Source organism: Pan paniscus, chromosome 21 (assembly GCF_029289425.2).
Source record: "Pan paniscus chromosome 21, NHGRI_mPanPan1-v2.0_pri, whole genome shotgun sequence".
NCBI classification, from domain to species: domain Eukaryota; kingdom Metazoa; phylum Chordata; class Mammalia; order Primates; family Hominidae; genus Pan; species Pan paniscus.
In genome coordinates this window covers 52,792,769-52,813,772 of record NC_073270.2, presented here as the reverse complement: position 1 = coordinate 52,813,772, position 21,004 = coordinate 52,792,769, and the positions used below count along the sequence as shown (strand labels likewise).

Here is a 21,004-nt window from a genome sequence, read left to right as displayed (position 1 = left end):
GAGTTTTTATGGGAAATTTAAAAAGAGTGCATGAATGTGTGTGTGTGTGTGTGTGTGTGCGTGCATGTGCGCATGTGCACACACATATGCTTAAATTCCTTTACAGTGAACACTAGGAAAAAGAGGCAGGAGACCTCAGCTACAGCTGACCATTATTTACGTCATTAGATTTTATGTCAGCTTGTTAGACACACAGTAAAAACCATCTCAACCACTTACTGTTGAACCTTTGATCAAGGGATAAAGGAAGAACAGAGGGAAACAAGACAGAAAAATTTCAAAGACACAATGAGCCTTTATATTCACTCCTGATGGGAATGAAGAGAACCTTCCCACAAAACTCAAATTCTGGGGAGGTAAGTTTTTCGTTTGCCATTCAGTTCACCATTGAATTATAGACGGATAGTGGCATCTACTCGATGGTTTCCTGCTTATAGTTCCTCTCTGCCCTAATTTCTCATCAGTGTTTTGTTTTTCTCTCCTTTGTTGAAATGAGATCGGAAGAACCACATTCTGAAAATCAGGATGGCTAAAGATAATTCAAGATGATGACAGAGAAAAACTTTGTTAAACTTCAAACTCTTCAAAGAAAGTTATTAAATAGGTACTATGCATCATTAAATATTCTGGGATGAGATCACAATGACCAAAATCAATGCTCAAGCTCTAAACCTTTTAAAAAGTTGACTTTATTTAACATGCTTTGCCATATTGTCTCCATTTGTCATCAAACCAAGGATAACTCACTCATTCCCAGTGATGGAAAATTTAAGGGCTAAAATCAATAGCCACACCAAGAACCCCAGGAACGAAACAGGTGGGTCTTCCCTATTGTTCCTTTTCTAACAATCAACCAATTAATATTTGTTGATGACTGTCTCCACACCATCGTGCTAGCTTAGCTTCTGCAAAGCCCTACAGCATCGGTAGGTTTCAGAAAAGAAGACAAAGGAACGAAACTCAGTGATATCTACTGACATTCTAATGTATTGCTGCCATGTTATTTAATGTTGATAAGCCAAAACCACCTTGTAAAAGAGAAGATGTGCATAGCAGGTCTGGGGAATGAATGAATGAATCCACAGGCTGGTGCATTAGTTGCATAGGGATGTTACATACCAAGTTCTGTGACCACAGAGGGGTCAGGACATGGACTCTGCCACATGTTGCTCATAGTGTAGGTGGCATCCATATTAAGGTTGTGGACATTTATTGTTTTTGCTCACCCAGTGTCTCTTCTGTCTTCTTGTAGTTACAATGCTCTAGGTTTTTTGAGGTGATCACCTCTTCCTCACTCTCAGTCCCTGGTGGTTGAGGTGAGGCTGACCCCAACTCTAGCTCCAGCCGTAGGCATGAGCCCAAAGTCTGCTGCTTCATCCCAGCATTCCATTCCACTGACCAGAGATTGGTTTGGGGATGAGCATGTGACCTAAGCTGGGCCAATGGGAGCTTTACTTGGGACTTTTGCAGGAATGGCTAAGAAGGAGGAACTATGTTTGCTGGGATGGATTAGCAGACAGGATTGAGCTCTGGGTAGCTGGTGGCCATCTTTGCCACCATAGGGGAGGAGCTTGCCTGAGAATGGAATGAACTCAGGAAAATTCAGAGCCAGAAGGAAGAGAGAAACTAAGTCTCAACATTGTCATTGGAACACCTGGACCTAGCTCTAAACCCCTGTACATCTAGGTTAGATATGCCTAAAAGTTCATTTGCTTTTTCTTAAACTAGTTTGAATTGGATTTTCTATATCTTTTGAAGCCAAAAAATCTTGGCTAATCAAAAGGGTTTCCTAAAACTATTGTGCCATCAGAAACAAACATCCTTAAAGATAACCCAATTAAAAAATGGGCAAAGGACATGAACAGACACTTCTCAAAAGAAGACATACATGCAGCCAACAAGCATATGAAAAAATAATATCACTGGTCATTAGGGAAATGCAAATCAAAACCACAATGATATACCATCTCACACCAATCAGAATGGCCATTATTAAAAAGTCAAAAAATAACAGATGCTGGCAAGGTTACAGAGAAAAGGGAATGCTTATACATTGTTCATGGGAATGTAAATTAGTTCAGCCACTGTGGAAAGCAGCCTGAAGATTTCTCAAGGAACTTAAAATGAAACTACCATTTGGATATATACCAGCAATCCCATTACTGGGTATATATCCAAAGGAATATAAATTTTTCTACCATAAAGACACATGCATGTGTATGTTCATTGCAGCACTATTCACAATAGCAAAGACAAAGAATCAACCTAGCTGCCCATCAATGGCAAACTGGATAAAGAAAATGTGGTATATATACACCATGGAATACTACGCAGCCATAAAAAATAAGATCATGTCCTTTGAAGCAACATGGATAGGGCTAGAGGCCATTATCCTAAGTGAATTAACACAGGAACAGAAAACCAAATACCACATGTTCTTACTTATAAGTGGGAGCTAAACATTGAGTACACATGGATACAAAGAAGGGAACAATAGACCCAAGGACCTACTTGAGGGTAGAGGATGGAAGGAAGGTGAGGACTGGAAAACTACCTAGTGGGTATTGTGCTGATTATCTGGGTGACAAAATTATCTGTACACTAAACCTCCACGACATGCAATTTACCCATGTAACAAACCTGCATGTGTACCCCAAACCTAAAATACAAGTTGAAAGAAAAAAAAATGAACATGCTTAAGGATGTTTTGAAGGATTGTATAATTCTTGAGGACCCTGAGTCGCTATACTTGAACCCCTCTTAGACAAAGAATCAACATTTGAAAGCCTCTGCCCTTCTGTTCTCAAATGGATTTTAGATAACATATTCCTGGCCGTACACAGCCAGGCTGTGTACACAGTTCCTGGCTGTGTATGGCCAGTGCATAGCAGGAGTGCTGGTTATGGGGGCCAACAAACTGGGATTGAGATCCTAGCCCCACCAATCACTAGCAAGCTCCTTATCACTCTCATCTTCATTGTTCTTATCTAGAAAAAGGGTGGGGATAATATAAACCTGTTTTTGTGAGGATTATGCCTCTCCTTATCACAGTTTGTAATAAGATATTTGTATGATTATTTGATTCCTGTCTGCAAAGCTTAACTCTACACTGCACTTTATTTCCCAAACTAAAGGGAGGGCCTGGAATGCAGTGGGAGCTTAACAAATATTTGTTGAATAAATATATAAGTAAATGATTAGAGAAGACCACACAGGTATGTGCTCAGCACGAAACAGATGGGTATTTTATTTATTTATTTAATTTTTTGAGATGGAGTTTCACTCTTGTTGCCCAGGCTGGAGCGCAATGGCGCGATCTCGGCTCACTGCAACCTCCGCCTCCCAGGTTCAAGCGATTCTCCTACCTCAGCCGCCCTAGTAGCTGGGATTACAGGTGCCTGCCATGACTCAGGCTAATTTCTGTATTTTTGGTAGAGATGGGATTTCATCATGTTGGCCAGGCTGGTCTCGAACTCCTGACCTCAGGTGATCCACCCGCCTCAGCCTCCAAAAGTGCTGGGATTACAGGTGTGAGCCACCGTGCCCAGCTGGTGATATTATAAATACTACCAGGGTTCATCAACTCCAAGACCTACATGGGCCAGGCAGTAATGAACATGGGGTAAGCTAGCTAGATGTGGAATTGGGTGTGTCCTTTCTAAAAAGAGCAGACACACTTAGTTTTAACCAAGTGGTGTTCCTTGGGAATGTGGCTACTATGGCCAGATCTTCTTTTAAAAGAAGCCAGAAAATAGAATTTTTAGGTATTTATAAAATTTTCTGACTTTTAAACATAAATGCAATTAAACACATGCACAAACAGAAAGGCCAACAAAACATGTCTGAGAGATGGATTTAGCCCTTGGAAGCCTGTTTGTGACAACTGAGACCCATATCCGGGTCCCTCCTTCAGAGAAGCTCTCAGGCCACATCCATGAATGACCCTTGGGTAACCTGTTTGTTACAACTGGGACCCATGTCCGGGTCCCTCCTTCATAGAAACTCTCAGACCACAGCCATGAATGACCCTTGGGTAACCTGTTACAACTGGGACCCATGTCCGGGTCCCTCCTTCATAGCTCTCAGACCACAGCCATGAATGGCCCCACCAGTGACTGCACCTACCAGCAAGTGACTCGGAACTCTGGTTGGGGACGTTGTGAGATGCCTCCTGGAGGACGTAGGTGGACGTGGAGAGGGGTGAAGGGCAGATGCTGCTGGCCGGGACGTAGGGAGGGTTGTAGGATGAGCCGTAATACTGGGGGTACTGGCTCTGGGGGAAGCCGGGGTAGGAAGGATAGTCCTGGGAAGAGAAAAACAAACCAAGGACATATGTGAGAAAGCCTTTCTGGGCTCGGGCCATTGGTGAGCCTGGCCACTCCGTCTCTCCATTAGAATAAATGCTCTCTGTGGGCAGGAACTGTCTTCATTTTGGTTTCCCAGAAGCAGACCCCGGGGCAAGGATTCAAGTGCAAGGAGGCTGTTTGGAAGGTGAAGGAGACACCAGCAGGGGAGCGGGGAAGTGAGAGAGATGCGGGACAGCAGCCTGCATAGGTGCTTCTGTGGTAGTGACCAGAGATGAGCCCTATGAGGAAAAGCTGAGATGGTCTAAAATCCACATCTCAGAACTGCCTCTCCCACGGGTCAAGGGAGTGGAGGGGTTTATACATCAACTTGTTGGTCTTTGAGAGCTGCACCCAGGGGGCTTTAATTCCCAGGCACTTCCTGCCTGCCCCGTGCACTGGTTCTAGAAAAGCCCCTTGGGCCCAGGCGTGCAGATGCTGGCACCTGGAGGTCCACAGGCCACCCTAAGGGACATAGACGTGGCCCTGATGGCACCTGTCCTGGTCACTATTGTATCCTCTGCACCTGAAACAGTGCCTGGTATATGCAGTAACTCAACAAATACTGGTTAAATTAATAAACAAATGCATCAACAATTAAGACCACACCGCACCCCGCCCCACCCCCCCACATGACACACACACAAACCTAGAAGACCACACACACACCCACACGACACACAAACCCAGGAGACTAGGTGACAGTTTATGTTCATGGGGAGGAGGTGCAAATACAGCAGCACCTACACAGCATTAGGGGTCCAGAATATTCTATGAGGGAGTCATGGAGATCAATTCAATAGCTGCCAATCACCTTTGATCAAGCTTTGTTTAAGCAGACCAGCGATCCCAATTCTCCAACAGTCATTGTTTCAAATATCCTGCCCCACTATCACCAAACCAGTGCTTCTCAACCCTGCACGGAACTCATGGAACGTTCTGCTTCCTGGGCCCCACCCCAGAGCTGGGAGTCAGAGTTCCTGGGGGTGGGGGTTGGGGGGGTGGTCAGTGTTTTTGAAAAACACAGATTTAATGGTGAAATGGAGGGTTAAGAACCACATCTTAAAAAGTACTGTTTTATTTACAAGTATTTTATCTATGTACATAGTACATTAGAAATAATGCAAAAATACATGAAACAATTTTTACATTTGCTAAGTTTTAAATTATTTAGATTCTCACTGGAAAAGAAATTGCGTATTCCTCAGATCTAAATATGTTAAATATTTCTAAAGCCCATCTACCCCAGGGTGGTTCTGTTTTAAATGGTAGCCTGAAAGCAGGTGAACCTTTTGTTTTGAAATAATTTTAGGTGTACAGGGAAGGTGTACACACAGCAGAGTTACTGCACACTTTGAGCAGATGCGAACTCTTAATTCACTTTGTAAGTGACACCAAGAGAATCGAAGTACTAGCCAACATTTACCTATATAGAGTTGACTTTGCTCTATTTAACAAGTATTTATAAAGCCCCCACTGTGTGCTGGGCTCTCACCACTGGGGATGCAGAGGTGAGCAAGATATACGGTCCCCCTTGAGAAGCCCATGGTCTGGTGAAAGAACCCACCCATTTGTATTGATATATACCAGATTCAACAGTCGATGGGTGTCCTGAGTCCAGGTCAAGATGGAACATACTTGTAGATCTCCATGACATCTCAGGAATCTTCTAACAATTCCTACGTCTCTGCCTGTATACTGTGTCCTTCCAGCAGCCTTTTGCACAATCTAGCCCCTGTAGTCTCCAAACCCAGGGACTAAGAGGCAGGTTCCCAATGGGGATTGTGTGTGTCGTGGGCTCTCTGGGTGCCCTGATGTAAGGGAAATATTTCCAGAAAGAACGAGGAAAGAATCGGGAGGGAGCCATGTCTACCTGGTGCACACTCCCGAAACCGGCTGCGTTGCCCAGTCCATTTCCTCCTTGATAGAACCCTGTTGTGCCTGTGGGAAGGAGGAACAGGGGTACAGGTTAGGGTTCTTGTCTTTTTTTCTCTTTAAAGCAGTTGTTAGCATTTCATGAACCTCCCTCCATGTGGCTTCAAGGGTGACAGCTGGGCAGAAGCTCTGGTTCCTAGTGGTAATGCCTCACACCAGCGTTCCCAAAGCAACCCAGGTGAGACTTGTTGACACTAATCCTCTGGCGACGCCTACCACCAGCATCACCACGGCCTCCTGGGTGCTTCCAAGTGCTTGCTGATGCGGCCGTGGCTATGGCTCACGTGACCCCTAAGTCTCTGGGTCTTCCTCCGTCCGGATGGCATGTTGGCGGCCCAGACCCAAGAGCCAGGTTAGGTTTCTTACAGTCGGAGAGGAACAAGCAGGAGGAGGGTGCCATGGCCAGGTGGGGTCTTTGAGGTCTGACAGGCTGGGAGGGAACCTGTGACTTTGGTTACCAAATTTCTCTGAACCTCAATTTCCTGGATAGATGATGAAAATAAACGGTTTCCTTTTCAAAGGGCTATGGTGAGAAATAAGTGAGATAGTGCCCACTACCCAGATCCTGGTCCTTAATAATTATGTTTTTAAAAAATCTGAGGCCAGGTGTGGTGGCCTCAGATTTTTCTGTAATTCCAATGCTTTGGGAGGCTGAGGTGGGAGGATCACTTGAGCCCCAGAGTTTGGTCATTTAAGTGTTTCACTTTTTAAAGAAATGGCCAAACTGTTTTCCAAAGTGGCTGTGCCATTTGCATTCTTACTAGGAATTCACGAGAGTTCTAGATTCTCCAGCACTTGGTAGTTTCAATCTTCTTGATTATGGCCACTCTAGCAGTCTGGTCAACATAGTGAGATGTTGTCTCTACAAAAAAATTAAAACATTGGCTGGGCACAGTGGCTCACGCCTGTAATCCCAGCACTTTGGGAGGCTGAGGCGGGAGGATCAGGAGGTCAGGAGCTCGAGACCAACCTGGCCAACATGGTGAAATTCCGTCTCTACTAAAAATACAAAAATTAGCCAGGCGTGGTGGTGTGTGCCTGTGATCCCAGCTACTAGGGAGGCTGAGGCAGGAGAACTGCTTGAACTTGGGAGGCGGAGGTAGCAGCGAGCCAAGACTGTGCCACTGCACTCCAGCTCTGGGTGACAGAGCAAGACTCCATCTTGGAAAAAAAAAAAATTCCAGGTGTGGTGGCGCATGCCTATAGTTCCAGCTACTTGGGAGGCTGAGGTGGGGGGATTGCTTGAACTTAGGAGTTTGAGGCTGCAGTAAACTACAATCTCACCGCTACACTCCAGCCTGCGCAACAGGGCAAGACCCTGTCTCTAGAAAACAGTAAATAAAATAAAAAATAAAAATTATTTATTTTAAAAATTGTGGTATATATACAACATAAAATTTACTATCTTAACCATTTTAAAGTGTACAGTTCAGTGGCATTAACTACATCCACATTATTGGGTACTCATCACCATCATTCATCTTCAGAACATTTTTCATCTTGTAAAATTGGAACTATGTACCCATTAAACAACAATGCACAATGGCATAGATGTACAACATCCAATATTGGGCTATTATGGATAATGCAATATAAGCATTCACATACAAGTCTGTGTATGGATATATATTTTCATTTCTCTTGGGTAAATCCCTAAGAGTAGAATTACAGAGTTGTGTGGTAAGCATATGTTTACCTTTTAAAAGAAATGGCCAAACTGTTTTCCTAAGTGGCTGTGCCATTTTACATTCTGACTGGTAATGCACGAGAGTTCTCGATTCTCTGGCACTTGGTCATTTCAGTCTTCTTGATTACAGCCACTCTATGAAGTATGTGGTTGTATCTCACTGTGGTTTTAAGTAGCATTTCTCTAATGACTAATGGTGTTGGGCATTTTTCATGTGCTTTTTAGCCATTCACATATCTTCTTTGATGAAATATCTACTCAAATCTTTTTCCCATCAAACCCTAGTCAAATCTTTTTAAAAAATTAGGTTTGGCCTCTTATTACTGTTATAAGAGTTCTTTACATATCTTGGACACAAGACCTTGATCAGATACATGATTTGTGAATATTGTCTCCCAGTTTGTGGCTTGTCTTTTTCTTAATGGTGTCTTTTGAAGAGCAAAAGATTGTAGGTTGTTGATTTTTTTCTTTGATGCATTTTGCTTTTGTTGCCTAATTCAAGGTCACAAAGAACTGCTCTTGTGTTTTCTTCTAGAAATTTCACAGTATTCTTGTATTTAGGTCTATGATCCAATTTAAGTTAATCTTTGTATACAGTGTGGATTAAGGGCTTAAATTCATCTTTTCATATATATATGTGTATATATATATGTATGTATATGTGTGTATATATACATATACACACACACAGTTGTTCCAGGACCACTATAAAAAGTCTATCCTTTCTCCCACTGATTTTATTATTTTTTAAAATTTTTGTGGGTACACAGTAGGTGTATATATTTATGGGGTACATGAGATGTTTTGATACAAGTATGAAATATGATATAAACACATCATGGAGAAAGGGGTATCCATTTCCTCCCCCACTGAATTACTTGGTACCTTTGCCAAAGATAAACTGACCATAAATGAGAAGGTTTATTTCTGGACTTTATTCTGTTTCACTGATTTATCTATCCTATACCAATTCCATCCTATCCTTGTTACTGAAGCTTTATGGTGATTTTTTTTTAAAAACAGAATCTCGCTCTTCTCACCCAGGCTGGAGTGCAGAGGTGCAATCTAGGCTCACTGCAATCTCCGCCTCTCAGGTTCAAGTGATTCTCCTGCCTCAGCCTCCCAAGGGATTACAGCTGGGATTACAGGTGCCACCACTATGCCCAGTTAATTTTTTGTATTTTTAGTAGAGATGGGGTTTTACCATGTTGGCCAGGCTGGTCTTGAACTCCTGACCTCAGGTGATCCACCTGCCTCAGCTTCCCAAAGTGTTGGGATTACAGACGTGAGCCACTGAGCCCGGCCTATGGTGAGTTTTGAAACCAGGTAGTATAAGTTCTCCAACTTTGTTCTTTTTCAAGTTTGTTTTGGCTTTTAGTTACTTTGCATGTCAGTTTCTACTAAACACCATCTGGGATTTTGGTAGGAATTGGACTGAATCAACAGACTTCTTTTATAAGATGAGGCCAGATTAAGAAAGTTAGGGCTGGATGCTTCAGGACCTGGAAGCCTGGAGCATGGTTTGCATCTGCTGAAGGGGCATGGACTGCTGTCAGAGGTTTTAAAGCAGCAACCGCACAACTGCAGGCACATCTCTAAACATTCACACTAGTTGCTGGTTAGAAAACAAATGGCTACTCAAATGAGCGGTGACTTACATCAAACAAGAAGCTTCTAGAGCCCACACTGCTTTTTATAAAGTGGCTAAAATGAACACAATGGACTCCAGGAAACTTACTTCCTGGGGTGAGGTAGGAGAAGATAAGAGGATAATAAAGGAACCACAACACCTCTAAAATTATCCAAGATGATGGATCCATCAGAACCATAGGATCTCAACCCTTGTTCTGCATCAGAATCTCCCAAAGAACTTGAAACAAAAAACAAAACAGAACAAAAAAGCAGTCTGAGGGCCCTTCCCACAGAGAGTCTGATTTGAGTTAGTCTAGAGTTGGGCCAGGCATCAGTATATGAAAACAACAACAACAACAAACCTTTCTGGGAGATTCTAGTACACACTGAGAATTGAGAACCAATAGTCCATGCCAAATTCTTTATGGTCCAAATGGGGAGACTGAGGCACAAAGAGGGAAGGCAAACAGTGCTGATCCTGTGCTTTGGTCTTGGCAGCAGAGAAGGCCTTAAGCCTGTCTCATGCTTCCCAGCTCAGGGCCTTTCCATGGCAGCACATGGCTTCTCTACACAAAGATACTGAGGCCATTAATTAGTTCATTAATTCATGCATGCATTCATTTATTCATTCCACTGAGATTATTGAGTGCTTTATGCACCAAGCACTGTATTAGGCACTTTGTATATAACTGCACTTAATCCTTACATCGATCCTGAGAGGAAGGTATATAATTGCCATTCCCATGTTCCATACAGAGAAACTGAGGCTTAGGAATGGAGCTTTTCCCAAGTCATAAAGCTGGTAGGCTGTGAAGCTGAGATTAATTCTTTTATTCATTCATTTATTAATCAACCAAAATGTGCCAGAATAAGGGAAAAAGAATAGGAATGACAGCAGATTTCTCATCAGGAACCATGGAGGCCGGAAGGAAATGACACAACATTTTTCAAGGGCTTAAGGAAAAGAAACATCAACTCAGAATGCTATATCCAGAGACAATATCCTTCAGGAATGAAGGGAAAATCAAGACATCCTCGAATGAAGGAAAACCAAAAGAATTTGTTACAGCAGCTCTACCCAGAAAGAATGGGTACAGGAAATTCTTCTCATAGAAAGAAAAGGATAAAAAAGCTGGAAACATCAGGAAGGAAGAAAGAAAATGGAAAAGAATAAAAATATGTGTAAATAAAGTCATTTAAGATAGTTCCTCTCTTTGTGGTTGTGCCAACAGCTCAATATACAATTTGGTTCGTTACATTAAATTTTTTTTTAATTTAAAATTTTTTAATTTTTGTGGGTACATAGTAGGTGTATATATTTATGGGTGACATGAGCTATTTTGATAGAGACATGCAATGTGTAATGATCAAATCAGGGTAAATGGGGTATCCATCACCTCAAGCATTTATCCTTTGTGTTATAAACAATCCAATTATACTCTTCCAGTTATTTGAGAATGTACATTTAAATTTTTGTTGACTATAGTCAACAAAATCCCACTCTATCCTCAATGTCCTGCCCAGACACATTTAGCAGAAGGTCTAGGTCAGTCTATTCCATTCGAGGTCATCTGTTTGGTTCTGGTTACCATGGTGACCCTACTTGCAAAAGCTTAGGAAGCCACCTGTCTCAGAAGACTCCTGACTGCAGTGTTTTCTCTTCTGATTTCTCTTTTCTTTCGTATCAACCTTCTGAATGATGACTCAGGGCAGGTTTGGAAATAAACAGGACATCGTCTTGTCCCTTGGTATGCTTTCTCCAAAATAGTCTCTTGTTTATTTTCATTTTGTGACCCAGGGTCAGCTGAAGAATGGACAGCTGAACAAACTACAGCGTGAGGGCAGCCACAGAGTGCCGCAGTGAGAAATCCATCCTGTGCCAGAGAGGACCCAGGAAGAAGGGGGCACGTGGCCCCTGAAGTCTTGTACCACAAGATGTGGTCTCTGGAGGGTTTTGACAAACAGACCCGGCTTGGTGCTGGAATGTGAAACACTGACCTCTTTCTTCCTTCTGGCTGATACAATGCCCAGTGAGGGAAGGCAAAGATGAGATAAAAAAAACATCCTCTTAAGGTGATGGTGGCAGGTCTCCTGGAGGGTCCCCTAATATTGATTCACCCCTTCTCTCTCATATTAATAGAATCTGTTTCTAAGCTGGGCACATGGCTGATTAGAATAAAAACTACAATTCCCAGCTTCCCTATGGCTAAATGTGGCCACGTGATGAGTTCTAGGCAAAGGGATAGGAGTAAATTTTGAAGGGCCGTGGCAGCTTCTCTTTCTCCATGGAATGGGGCCATCTTGGATCATGCAGCTGAGCAACAAGACATGAGGAGCTTGGACCCCCATCACGTTTGCAGACCAGAATGGCCACATTAGTTAGGACTTTTAGGTGAGAGAGAAATACCCTTCTTTCTTGTTGAAGACATTGCTATTTTGAGTCTCTGTCAAAGGCAGAGAACTGCTACCATTTTTGGTTGATTGGTTTTCTTGGGTTTTAAGTAAAAGTAGCCTCCAGTGCCTGACTCAGTAAAATAATTTTTTTTTTTTTGAGACAAGGTCTCACTCTGTTGCCCAGGCTGGAGTGCAGTGGCATGATCACAGCTCACTGCAGTCTTGACCTCCCAGACTCTGGTGACCCTCCTACCTTAGCCTCCTGAGTAGCTGAGACTACAGGAGCATGCCACCACATCTGGCTAATTTTTTGTAGAGATGGAGTTTTGCCATGTTGCCAAAGCTGGTGTTGAACTCCTGGGCTCAAGCAATCTGCCCACCTTGGCCTCCCTAAGCGCTCAGATTACAGGTGTAAGTCACCATGCCCAGCCAGCAAAACAATTTTTAAGTGGATATTCATTCAATCATTCATGTGTTCATTCATTCCCTCAGGCATTCAACAATTCATTTCCTAGTGATGTACCAAATATCACTGTGTGGCAGACACTGTTTTAGATATGGTGTTGACACTGACATTCAGGTAAGAGAGACAGACAACAATCAAATGAACAGATACATAAGGAAGTGAGATAATTCCAGACAGACAAAGACGCAGTGATGCTTCTGCACAGCACTACTGAGGTGTGAACTGCAGATTGGTGCCTGCTCACAAACCGTTTATTACCAGTCTATGATGAGATAAATAGAGAAATTGAAAGCCACTGTGTTTATTACCAGTCTGAGATAGAGAAATTTAAACCTCCAGAGCAATTTAATACAGTACTTTATGCCTGTTAAATCTAATAATAAAAAAACATGCTTTTAATTTATTAAAAATTATAAAATAAAACTTAAACAAATTTAAATTGCTTTAAACTTCATTGTTTCTCAACCTTTTTTTCATTATTGCCACCCTTCTCCAGGGTTCTTTTATAGTTTTTTTTTTTCTCCCCTAATTGCCCCACCTCCCATGAAATTTTACTATTATGGTTAGACTGTATATCTGTTTCGGGACTGCATATGTATGTGTTTTTGCTCCACTCCCAGGGACCACTTTTTCCCCTCTTGGGATGATATTTCCCCTACTGAGAATACATATTCTGGTGATTCATTTTTATTTTACACTAAATGGGGGAAGAAGCCCTTGTCCTTCATGACAGTGAGAATGAGAATCACTGGGTAATATGGTGCCTGGAGGTGGCCTTGGTACCTGATATAGTTTGGCTGTGTCCCCACCCAAATCTCATCTTGAATTGTAGCTCCCATAATTCCCACGTGTCACGGGAGGGACCTGGTGGGAGGTAATTGAATCATGGGGGCAGATCTTTCCCATGCTGTTCTGGTGATAGTGAATAAGTCTCATGAGATCTGATGGTTTTATAAAGGGGAGTTCCCCTGCACATGTTCTCTTGTCTGCCACCATGTAAGATGTGACTTTGCTCCTCCTTTGCCTTCCACCATGATTGTGAGGCCTCTGCAGCCATGTGGAACTGTGAGTCAATTAAACCTCCTTCCTTTATAAATGACCCAGCCTCAGGTATGTTTTACTAGCAGCATGAGAACAGACTAATACAGTGCCCCAGTGAACAGCATCTCTCATGTTGGACGCTGTGCTGGGGATGCTATGTACAGTGACTTATGTGACGCTGCTGTCTACTCTCTAAGGTGGGCATTGTCCTTCAGTTTACAGAAACTCAGAGTGGGAAAGGTCCCATGACCCAACACGAGTGTCTGGGCTGAAAACTGCTGCTCCTTCACACTCGCTAGGTTGGCCATAATAAAGATAGAAAAAGAAAAAGAAAAAATGTGTTGGTGAGGATGTGGAGGAATGGAACACTCACACACGCTGGTGGAATGTAAAACGGTGCATAAAAAGCTGTGGAAAACATTGGATGATTCCTCAAAAAGGTACATACAAAATTACCATACGACTCAGCAATTGTACTTCTGGGTTTATACCCAAAATAATTGAAAACAAGTATTTAAGCAAAAACTTGTATGCAAAAGTTCACAGGCGCACTACTCACAGTGGCTGAAAGGTGGAAATGATCCAAGTGTCCACTGACGGCTGAACGGATAAACAAAATGTGGTTCAGCCATACAATGGAATATTATTCCGCCATAAAGAGGAATGAAATTCTGATACATGCTACATACAGCATGGATGACCTTTGAAAACATTACGCCAAATGAGGCTGGGCATGGTGGCTCATACCTATAATCCCAGCACTTTCGGAGGCTGAGGAGGGTGGATCACTTGAGCCCAGGAGTTCGAGATCAGCCTGGGCAACATGTTGAAATCCCATCTTTACTAAAAATACAAAAAATTAACCGGGCATGGTGGTGCACGCTTGTAGTCCCAGCTCTTCTGGAGGCTGAGGTAGGAATATCATCTGAGCCTGGGAAGTTGAAGCTGCAGCAAGCCCAGATGGCGCCACTGCACTCCAGCCTGGGCAATGGGAGTGAGACCCTGTTGTTACTGGTGGAGGGCCTTGACTATTAGTCGCCCAGGTTCTTGACATTTTGAACAAAGGATTGGACAAAATGCACAAAAAAGCAATGAAAGAATGAAGCAACAAAAGCACAGATGTATTGAAACCAAATTACACCCCACAGAGTGGGAGCAGCTCAGGAGTCCTGGTTACAGAGTTTTCCCGGGTTTAAATATCCTCTAGAGGTTTCCCATTGGTTATCTGGTTACACCTTAAGTAAATGAAGACTTGGCCCACAGCCAGTCTGGTTGCAAGGAAGGACCAGAGGCTGAAGTAAAGTTACAAAGTTATAACCTATGCAAATGAAGACTTGGCCCACAATCAGAGGTACTTTCTCCTTTTCATCTGCAACACAGTGGAAAAGGGGCAGGGAGTTGCAAAGGGAGTAGCCTCTGATTCTTTTGTTACTTGGGTGTGCAGAGGTGGGGTTTTCCTTTTGATTCAGTTCTAGGAAGTCAGCATGAATTGGCCTTGGGTTCTCTGCCTCCAGACCCTATTCTCCTGCCTCACTGTCTCAAAACACACACACACACACACACACACACACACACGCGCGCGCACACACACACACGCACACGCACATGCACACGCGCACACACACACAAATAAACCCAAAAAACATTATGCCAAATAAAATAAGCCAGACATACAAGGCCACATACTGAAGGATTTGTATTCATATAAAGTATCCAGAATAAGATAGTCTACAGAGACAAAAAAAAGTAGGCTTGTGATTGCCAGGGCTAGGGGATGGAGTATTAGACATGACAGCTTAAAGGTTATGGGGTTTCCTTTTGGGGCGATGGAAATGTGTTGGAATTGGAGGTGGTGACTGCATAACACTGTGAACGCACTAAACGCCACAGAGTTGTACACTTTAAAATGGTTGATGGTTAATTCTATGTTATGGGAATTTTACCTTAATTTAAAAAACAAAACTGCTCCCACTACCTCCCCACACTGCCCCCATGGCCTGTCTCCCAGGCTTTGGCAGCAAAAGAAAGGGCACAGAAAGGCCCAGAAAGATCAGAACCCCCGCCTTCTGCCACACTCCTGGGCACCCTACACCTTGAGGCCCGAGAGAAGAGACTATATCTGAGGTTCAAAGATGCCTTCAGCCCCGCTCCGGAGTTGAGGGAACAAATCCCTCTCCCTTTGGCACCAACTGCATACCCCCTTTCCATATTTTTCTTTCCTTTTATTGGCAATATTATGACTCAACGTTAACCAGGCTGCTGGGATTCACCGCAGAAGGCTCTTCTGGACAGAGGGAGGACAAGCTGGGCCCGGCCCTCCCATGCAACACGAACCCGAGATCTGAGATCACAAAACAGCTCATGTTGCAGAGCTGCTCAGAATCTGGGTGAGATTTGGGATCTTCAAAATATTTTCAGTTCGAAAGAGCCATCCTCCCTTATTACAGCTGCCAGGAGAGCCGCTACGTGTACCTTGGGAAGCGAACATGTTTTCTGCACCGATCCTGGAGCCTGATGCCATGCCTTCCTGTTTCCCCAATAACTGGAGATAATTGCATAAAAGAGCCAGCGCCTGCCTGCGATACCGGGGTGACCTCCCTGCGAACTCAGCCCCAGCTGTGCAGTCCAAGGGGGCACTCCAGAGGGGCCTGTTCAACTCCAGATCCCATTTTACATGGTGGATTAGACCATTTAAAAATCATATCTAGATGGATATGTTTAATGGACAGATACTCAAGAAAATGCTGAGGATGTGTACATTTTCTGGAAATTTCTCCTCAACTTCTCTGCTGAGGAAGTGCTCCTGGGGTGGTGGTCCGAGGTGGACAGTTGGACGTCCAGGATGCACCAGGTATTCCTCATCACGTCATCACGTGTGAGAAGTGGTAAGTGAGCCCAGGATTCAGGCAGGAAGGCAAATGTGTCAGGGTGATGTTTTGAGACGCTGCCTTGGGATTCTTCCTCCCAGACAGTCCCATCGTGGATCATGGAGCCTAAGCTGGGGCATAGCAAGGTGGAAAGAAGGAACAGCAGAAAGGAGTTATCCTGGCTCTTGAGGTTCCAAGTCCTCCTGAGAGTCTGGGAGGACCTGAGGTGTACGCCTGTGTTTCTCAGCTCTGTGGGGAAGAATCCATTTCCAAATGTCTAACCCTTTGGGGATTAAGACGTGGTTCACGATGTGTGATTAGCATGCAACTCACACCACAGGCAATTGGCCCTGTGATGCAACAGTCCCAAACTTGCCTACACCCTCTGCAATGAGATGAGCGTAGGATCATGTGCTTGGATGCTGTGGTCGTATCTAATTGCTGTAAACATGTCTCACTTTTTCTCTCAGTTCCATATTTGTTACTGTAGACCAGCAGCTGTTTGTGGACTGGCTGCCGTTGGTGAACCAACTGTGAATTAGATTGAGGTAGGCAAAATGGCTTAGCAGGAAACATGAATTAAGAGGGATTTTTTTTTTTTCAGTTGAGACAGGGTCTCCCTCTGTCGCCCAGGCTGAGTGTAGTGGTGCCATCATAGTTCAATGCAGCCTTGACTTCCTGGGCTCAAGCGATCCTCCCATCTTGGCCGCCCGAGCAGCTGGGACTACGGGCACATGACACCATGCCCAGCTAATGTTTTCTTGTATTTTCTGTAGAGGTGGGGTCTTATATTGCCGAGGCTGGTGTCAAACTCCTGGACTCAAGGGATCCTCCTGCCTAGGCCTCCCAAAGTGCTAAGATTATAGGCGTAAGCCACCATGCCAGGCCTGATTTTCTTAAAGGAGGGCAATTCTTCAAGGCTAGGGAAATGGGGTAGGACAAGAGACAAGGGAAGAAGGAGAGTAAAGAGATGAAGTTGGGCTAGGCGCGGTGGCTCATGTCTGTAATCCCAGCAGTTTGGGAGGCCAAGGTGGGTGGATCACTTGAGGTCAGGAGTTTGAGACCAGCCTGACCAACATGGTAAAACCCCATCTCTACTAAAAATACAAAATTAGCTGGGCATGGTGGCGGGCGCTGTAATCCCAGCTACTCAGGAGGCTGAGGCAGGAGAATCACTTGAACCTGGGAGGCAGAGGTTGCAGTGAGCCAAGATCACACCATTGCACTCCAGCCTGGGCAACAAGAGCAAAACCCCATTTCCAAAAAAAAAAAAAAAAAAAAGAGAGAGAGATTGATGAAGATGAGCAGCTGTGGACCCTTCACTTCTGTGCATGAAGAGTCCGAGGCCGGCAGCATCCAAACCTTACAGGTGTAGCAAGCAACACCAGTGAGGGAAGGAGGTGCTGCAGGCACAGTGATAGATGGCTTCAGTGCTGGGGAGCAACAGGGGATGGTGGGGACTGTGGCAAACTGGAATGCCAAGCTGTATTTAGGGAGCAGTGGTTTGTGGCAGATACCACTTGGCCTCCCAACAGGCATGCCTGATTCCTCGCTCCCCTGATAGCTTCCCTCTGCCCAGGCTGATGAAGACTGAGTCTTGTGTTCCTGGCCTCCCTTGCAGGATGTGATGCTGGATCCTTCTTCAGAATGGCCATATTATCTAGTTTTGGCCAAGGGGGCTTCTGGGAAAGACTATTCTTTTGTTTCACTCCCCACACCTTCTCCCCTGAGTCATGTGAGGATGTTCCTGGAGTGACTGCAGCCATGCTGGGCCATGAAGCCATGAGAGTAGAAGCAAAAGGCTCATATGCTGAGGCCAAAATGGGAGAAGGATAAAATGAATCTGATTTTTGATTATATAATTGAGTTGCCAAACGAACCTTGGGGTAGAGAGTTCTTGTTAAATACACAATGAACGTGATTATAGTTTAGCCAATATTAGTTGGGCTTGTTATTACTTGCAACTAAAAGCATTCCTCACTGATAGAACACTATTCAGCTCCAGCCAACCTCTGCCCCATAAGAATGTGAGTCTAATGTAGCCAGGGCTTCTGGATTTGTATGTAAAATCTCCTGAGTTTTAAATGCAGGTAACAAATACAAGTTAGTTGGACCAAAAAAGAAAACCAAAAACAAAACAAAATAAACAAAACTGTGTTTGTAGTGTAGAGGGGGCTGTGGGCTTCCAGGTTGTGATCTCTGCTGTAGGAAGACAGAATAGCGAAAGGTTCCTGGGTCCTCAATGTGGCAAAGACACAGATGTGAAGAGTCCCAGACCCAAAGGGGCCTCCTAGACCAAGACAGTGGCCTGGGTCCTGATGATGGAGAACTGGATGAGCCTTCAGCACTACAAATAGACTAGCACTGAGTAAGATTCCACAACCGTGGCCAAAATTCTGGAGAGTTTGGGGAAAGCCCCAAATGACTAAGATGAAACTTTCTCACTTTCCCAGAAGAATGGTGGCTTGAAATAGAAATTATGGGCCAGGTACAGTGGCTCATGCCTATAACCCCAGCACTTTGGGAGGCCAAGGCATGTGGATCATGAGGTCAGGAGTTTGAGACCAGCCTGGCCAACAAGGCAAAACCCCGTCTCTACTAAAAATACAAAAATCAGCTGGGTGTGGTGGCGGGCACCTGTAATCCTAGCTACTTGGGAGGCTGAGGCAGGAGAATTGAACCCAGGAGGCAGAGGTTGCAGTGAGCCAAGATCATGCCACTGCACTCCAGCCTGGGAGACAGAGTGAGACTCCATGTCAACACACAAACAAACAACAAAATAAATAGAAATTACATTGACATGCTGAAAATAAAGTTTTATTTCTGGCCCCTTGAGCCTGTAGTCTGAGATTTATACCTACTATACAAAGGACAGAGGGATTCTTTATGTCCCAGGAACTGTGGCACTCCCATCGTGGGAAACTATGTGGACAGCCTCAGAAGCCGGTCCCTCCCCGCTCACCATCCTGCACCTCGGGTGTTAAGGCAGAGTTAATTTGGTTCATGCACATTTTCCTTATGAGCCCACCCAAGACCCCTCTTGTTATTTATTTGTTTCCTGTCATTCCCCATCACTCCACAGGCACTAATTCTGGTGTGCCTGTTGCATATTCTCTTGTTTCTGCATTAGTGCAAAACGTGCACTAGTGTTTCGGGAGCAGGCATTTGTTTCTGTAAATTCTGTGTGTATTGTTTTGTGGGGTTTCTGTTTTCTCCCAGCATTAAGTTGTTAAGACCCACCCATGTTGCCGTGGGCATGTCTCCTCCTCCACCATCTGCATTCTTTTTTCAGAGACTAGGTCTTGCTCTGTTGCCTAGGCTGGGGTGCAGTGGCACGATCATAGCTCACCGCAGCTCTGAATTCCTGGGCTCAATTGATTCTCCTCCCACAGCCTCCCAAGTAGCAGGGACTACAGGTGTGCACCACCATACCTGGATATTTATTTTTCTAGAGATTGGGATCTTGCTATATTGCCCAGGTTGGTCTCAAACTCCTGGCCTCAAGTGATCCTCCCACCTTGACCTCTCAAAGCACTGGGATTACAAACATGAGCTACCACACCTGGCCTTCCATGTGTGTCCTTCACATCTCTCCTACTGACTCCCCCAGGGTCAGCACCAGTGTGGCCTCTCTCCTGCCATCACCAGCAAGGCTGCCATAAACGCCCTCGCACCCATCCCCTTGTGGGCCTGTGTGTGAGTTTCCTCAGGATATAGTGGGACCTGGGATAGAGTGGGACCACTGGGTCCCAAGGTTGCACAGACCTAATTTCCGGCTGGGTGCCCCGTCCATAGGTGGTTCCCACATCCTACACCCCTACAGGCACTTGGCATAATCCCACTTGCTATTTTTGCCAGCCTATGGGACTAACATCTCATTCGTTGTCTTTAGTCTACATTTCTCTGATGACCGATGATTCTAAACATCCCTCCTTGGGCTTGTTGTCTTCTGGATTTCCTCCTCTTTTTAAGGAGAGGTGACAGTTACCATGCAAATCCTTCCTCCTTTTCCTGGGCCAAACCCGGTATTAACTTAATCCAAGCCCTTGGAAGACTTTCAGTTATTGGCATTAGCAGCTGGATAAATACTAATGAACTAGTAATAATAGCCTCCATTTATTGAACACTTACTATCTTCCTCATCGCTTATCAGTTTGCATGCATTATCTTGTTTAATCTCCACCACAGCCCTAGGAAGCAGGCCCTCCTGGGAAGGGGTGGAGCAGGGTTCAAGCCCAGGTCAGCCTGACTCCCAGCCAGCAGGCTGTCCTGCCTCCACACACCTGTGGGAAGTTGCACAGGCCACTGCCTGCCTTAGTTCTTTTGGGCCAACCTACAGTGAACTCATGGTCACCCATGGATCTGACATGCCAGCCCCGGCAGTGCAAAGGAGGCCTCATGGGTAATCCCAGTGAACAGACATCCCCCCTTCCACCTTAAAATTTCTTTCCCCATAGCAAAGGGACCTCTGTACTGGTTCCACAGTGACACCTCAAAGCATGTGTTCTCCATCTTAATAAAGTCTTACTGATGTTGATGTGAAAATAAAATTGCTGAAAACCTACCAGGACTGCAAGTGGAAAAGGTCTGGAGGTATGAGATGGGGGGGGGGGGTGATATAAAAAGGAGTCAGCAGATA

The 21,004-nt window shown here is 44.5% G+C and overlaps 1 protein-coding gene across 2 annotated transcripts in view; it reads right to left on the bottom strand.

The window, feature by feature from the left end:
• EYA2 (EYA transcriptional coactivator and phosphatase 2) overlaps nt 1-21,004 on the bottom strand; it is a 293,763-nt gene that overhangs the window by 109,641 nt on the left and 163,118 nt on the right. For both annotated transcript variants that reach the window (XM_003826012.3, XM_034947752.2), the window contains exons 6-7: nt 6,217-6,284; nt 4,126-4,303 (exon numbers count right to left, since the gene is read on the bottom strand). In XM_003826012.3, the coding sequence (XP_003826060.1) occupies nt 4,126-4,303; nt 6,217-6,284 (246 nt within the window). The remainder of the gene's footprint in view (nt 1-4,125; nt 4,304-6,216; nt 6,285-21,004) is intronic.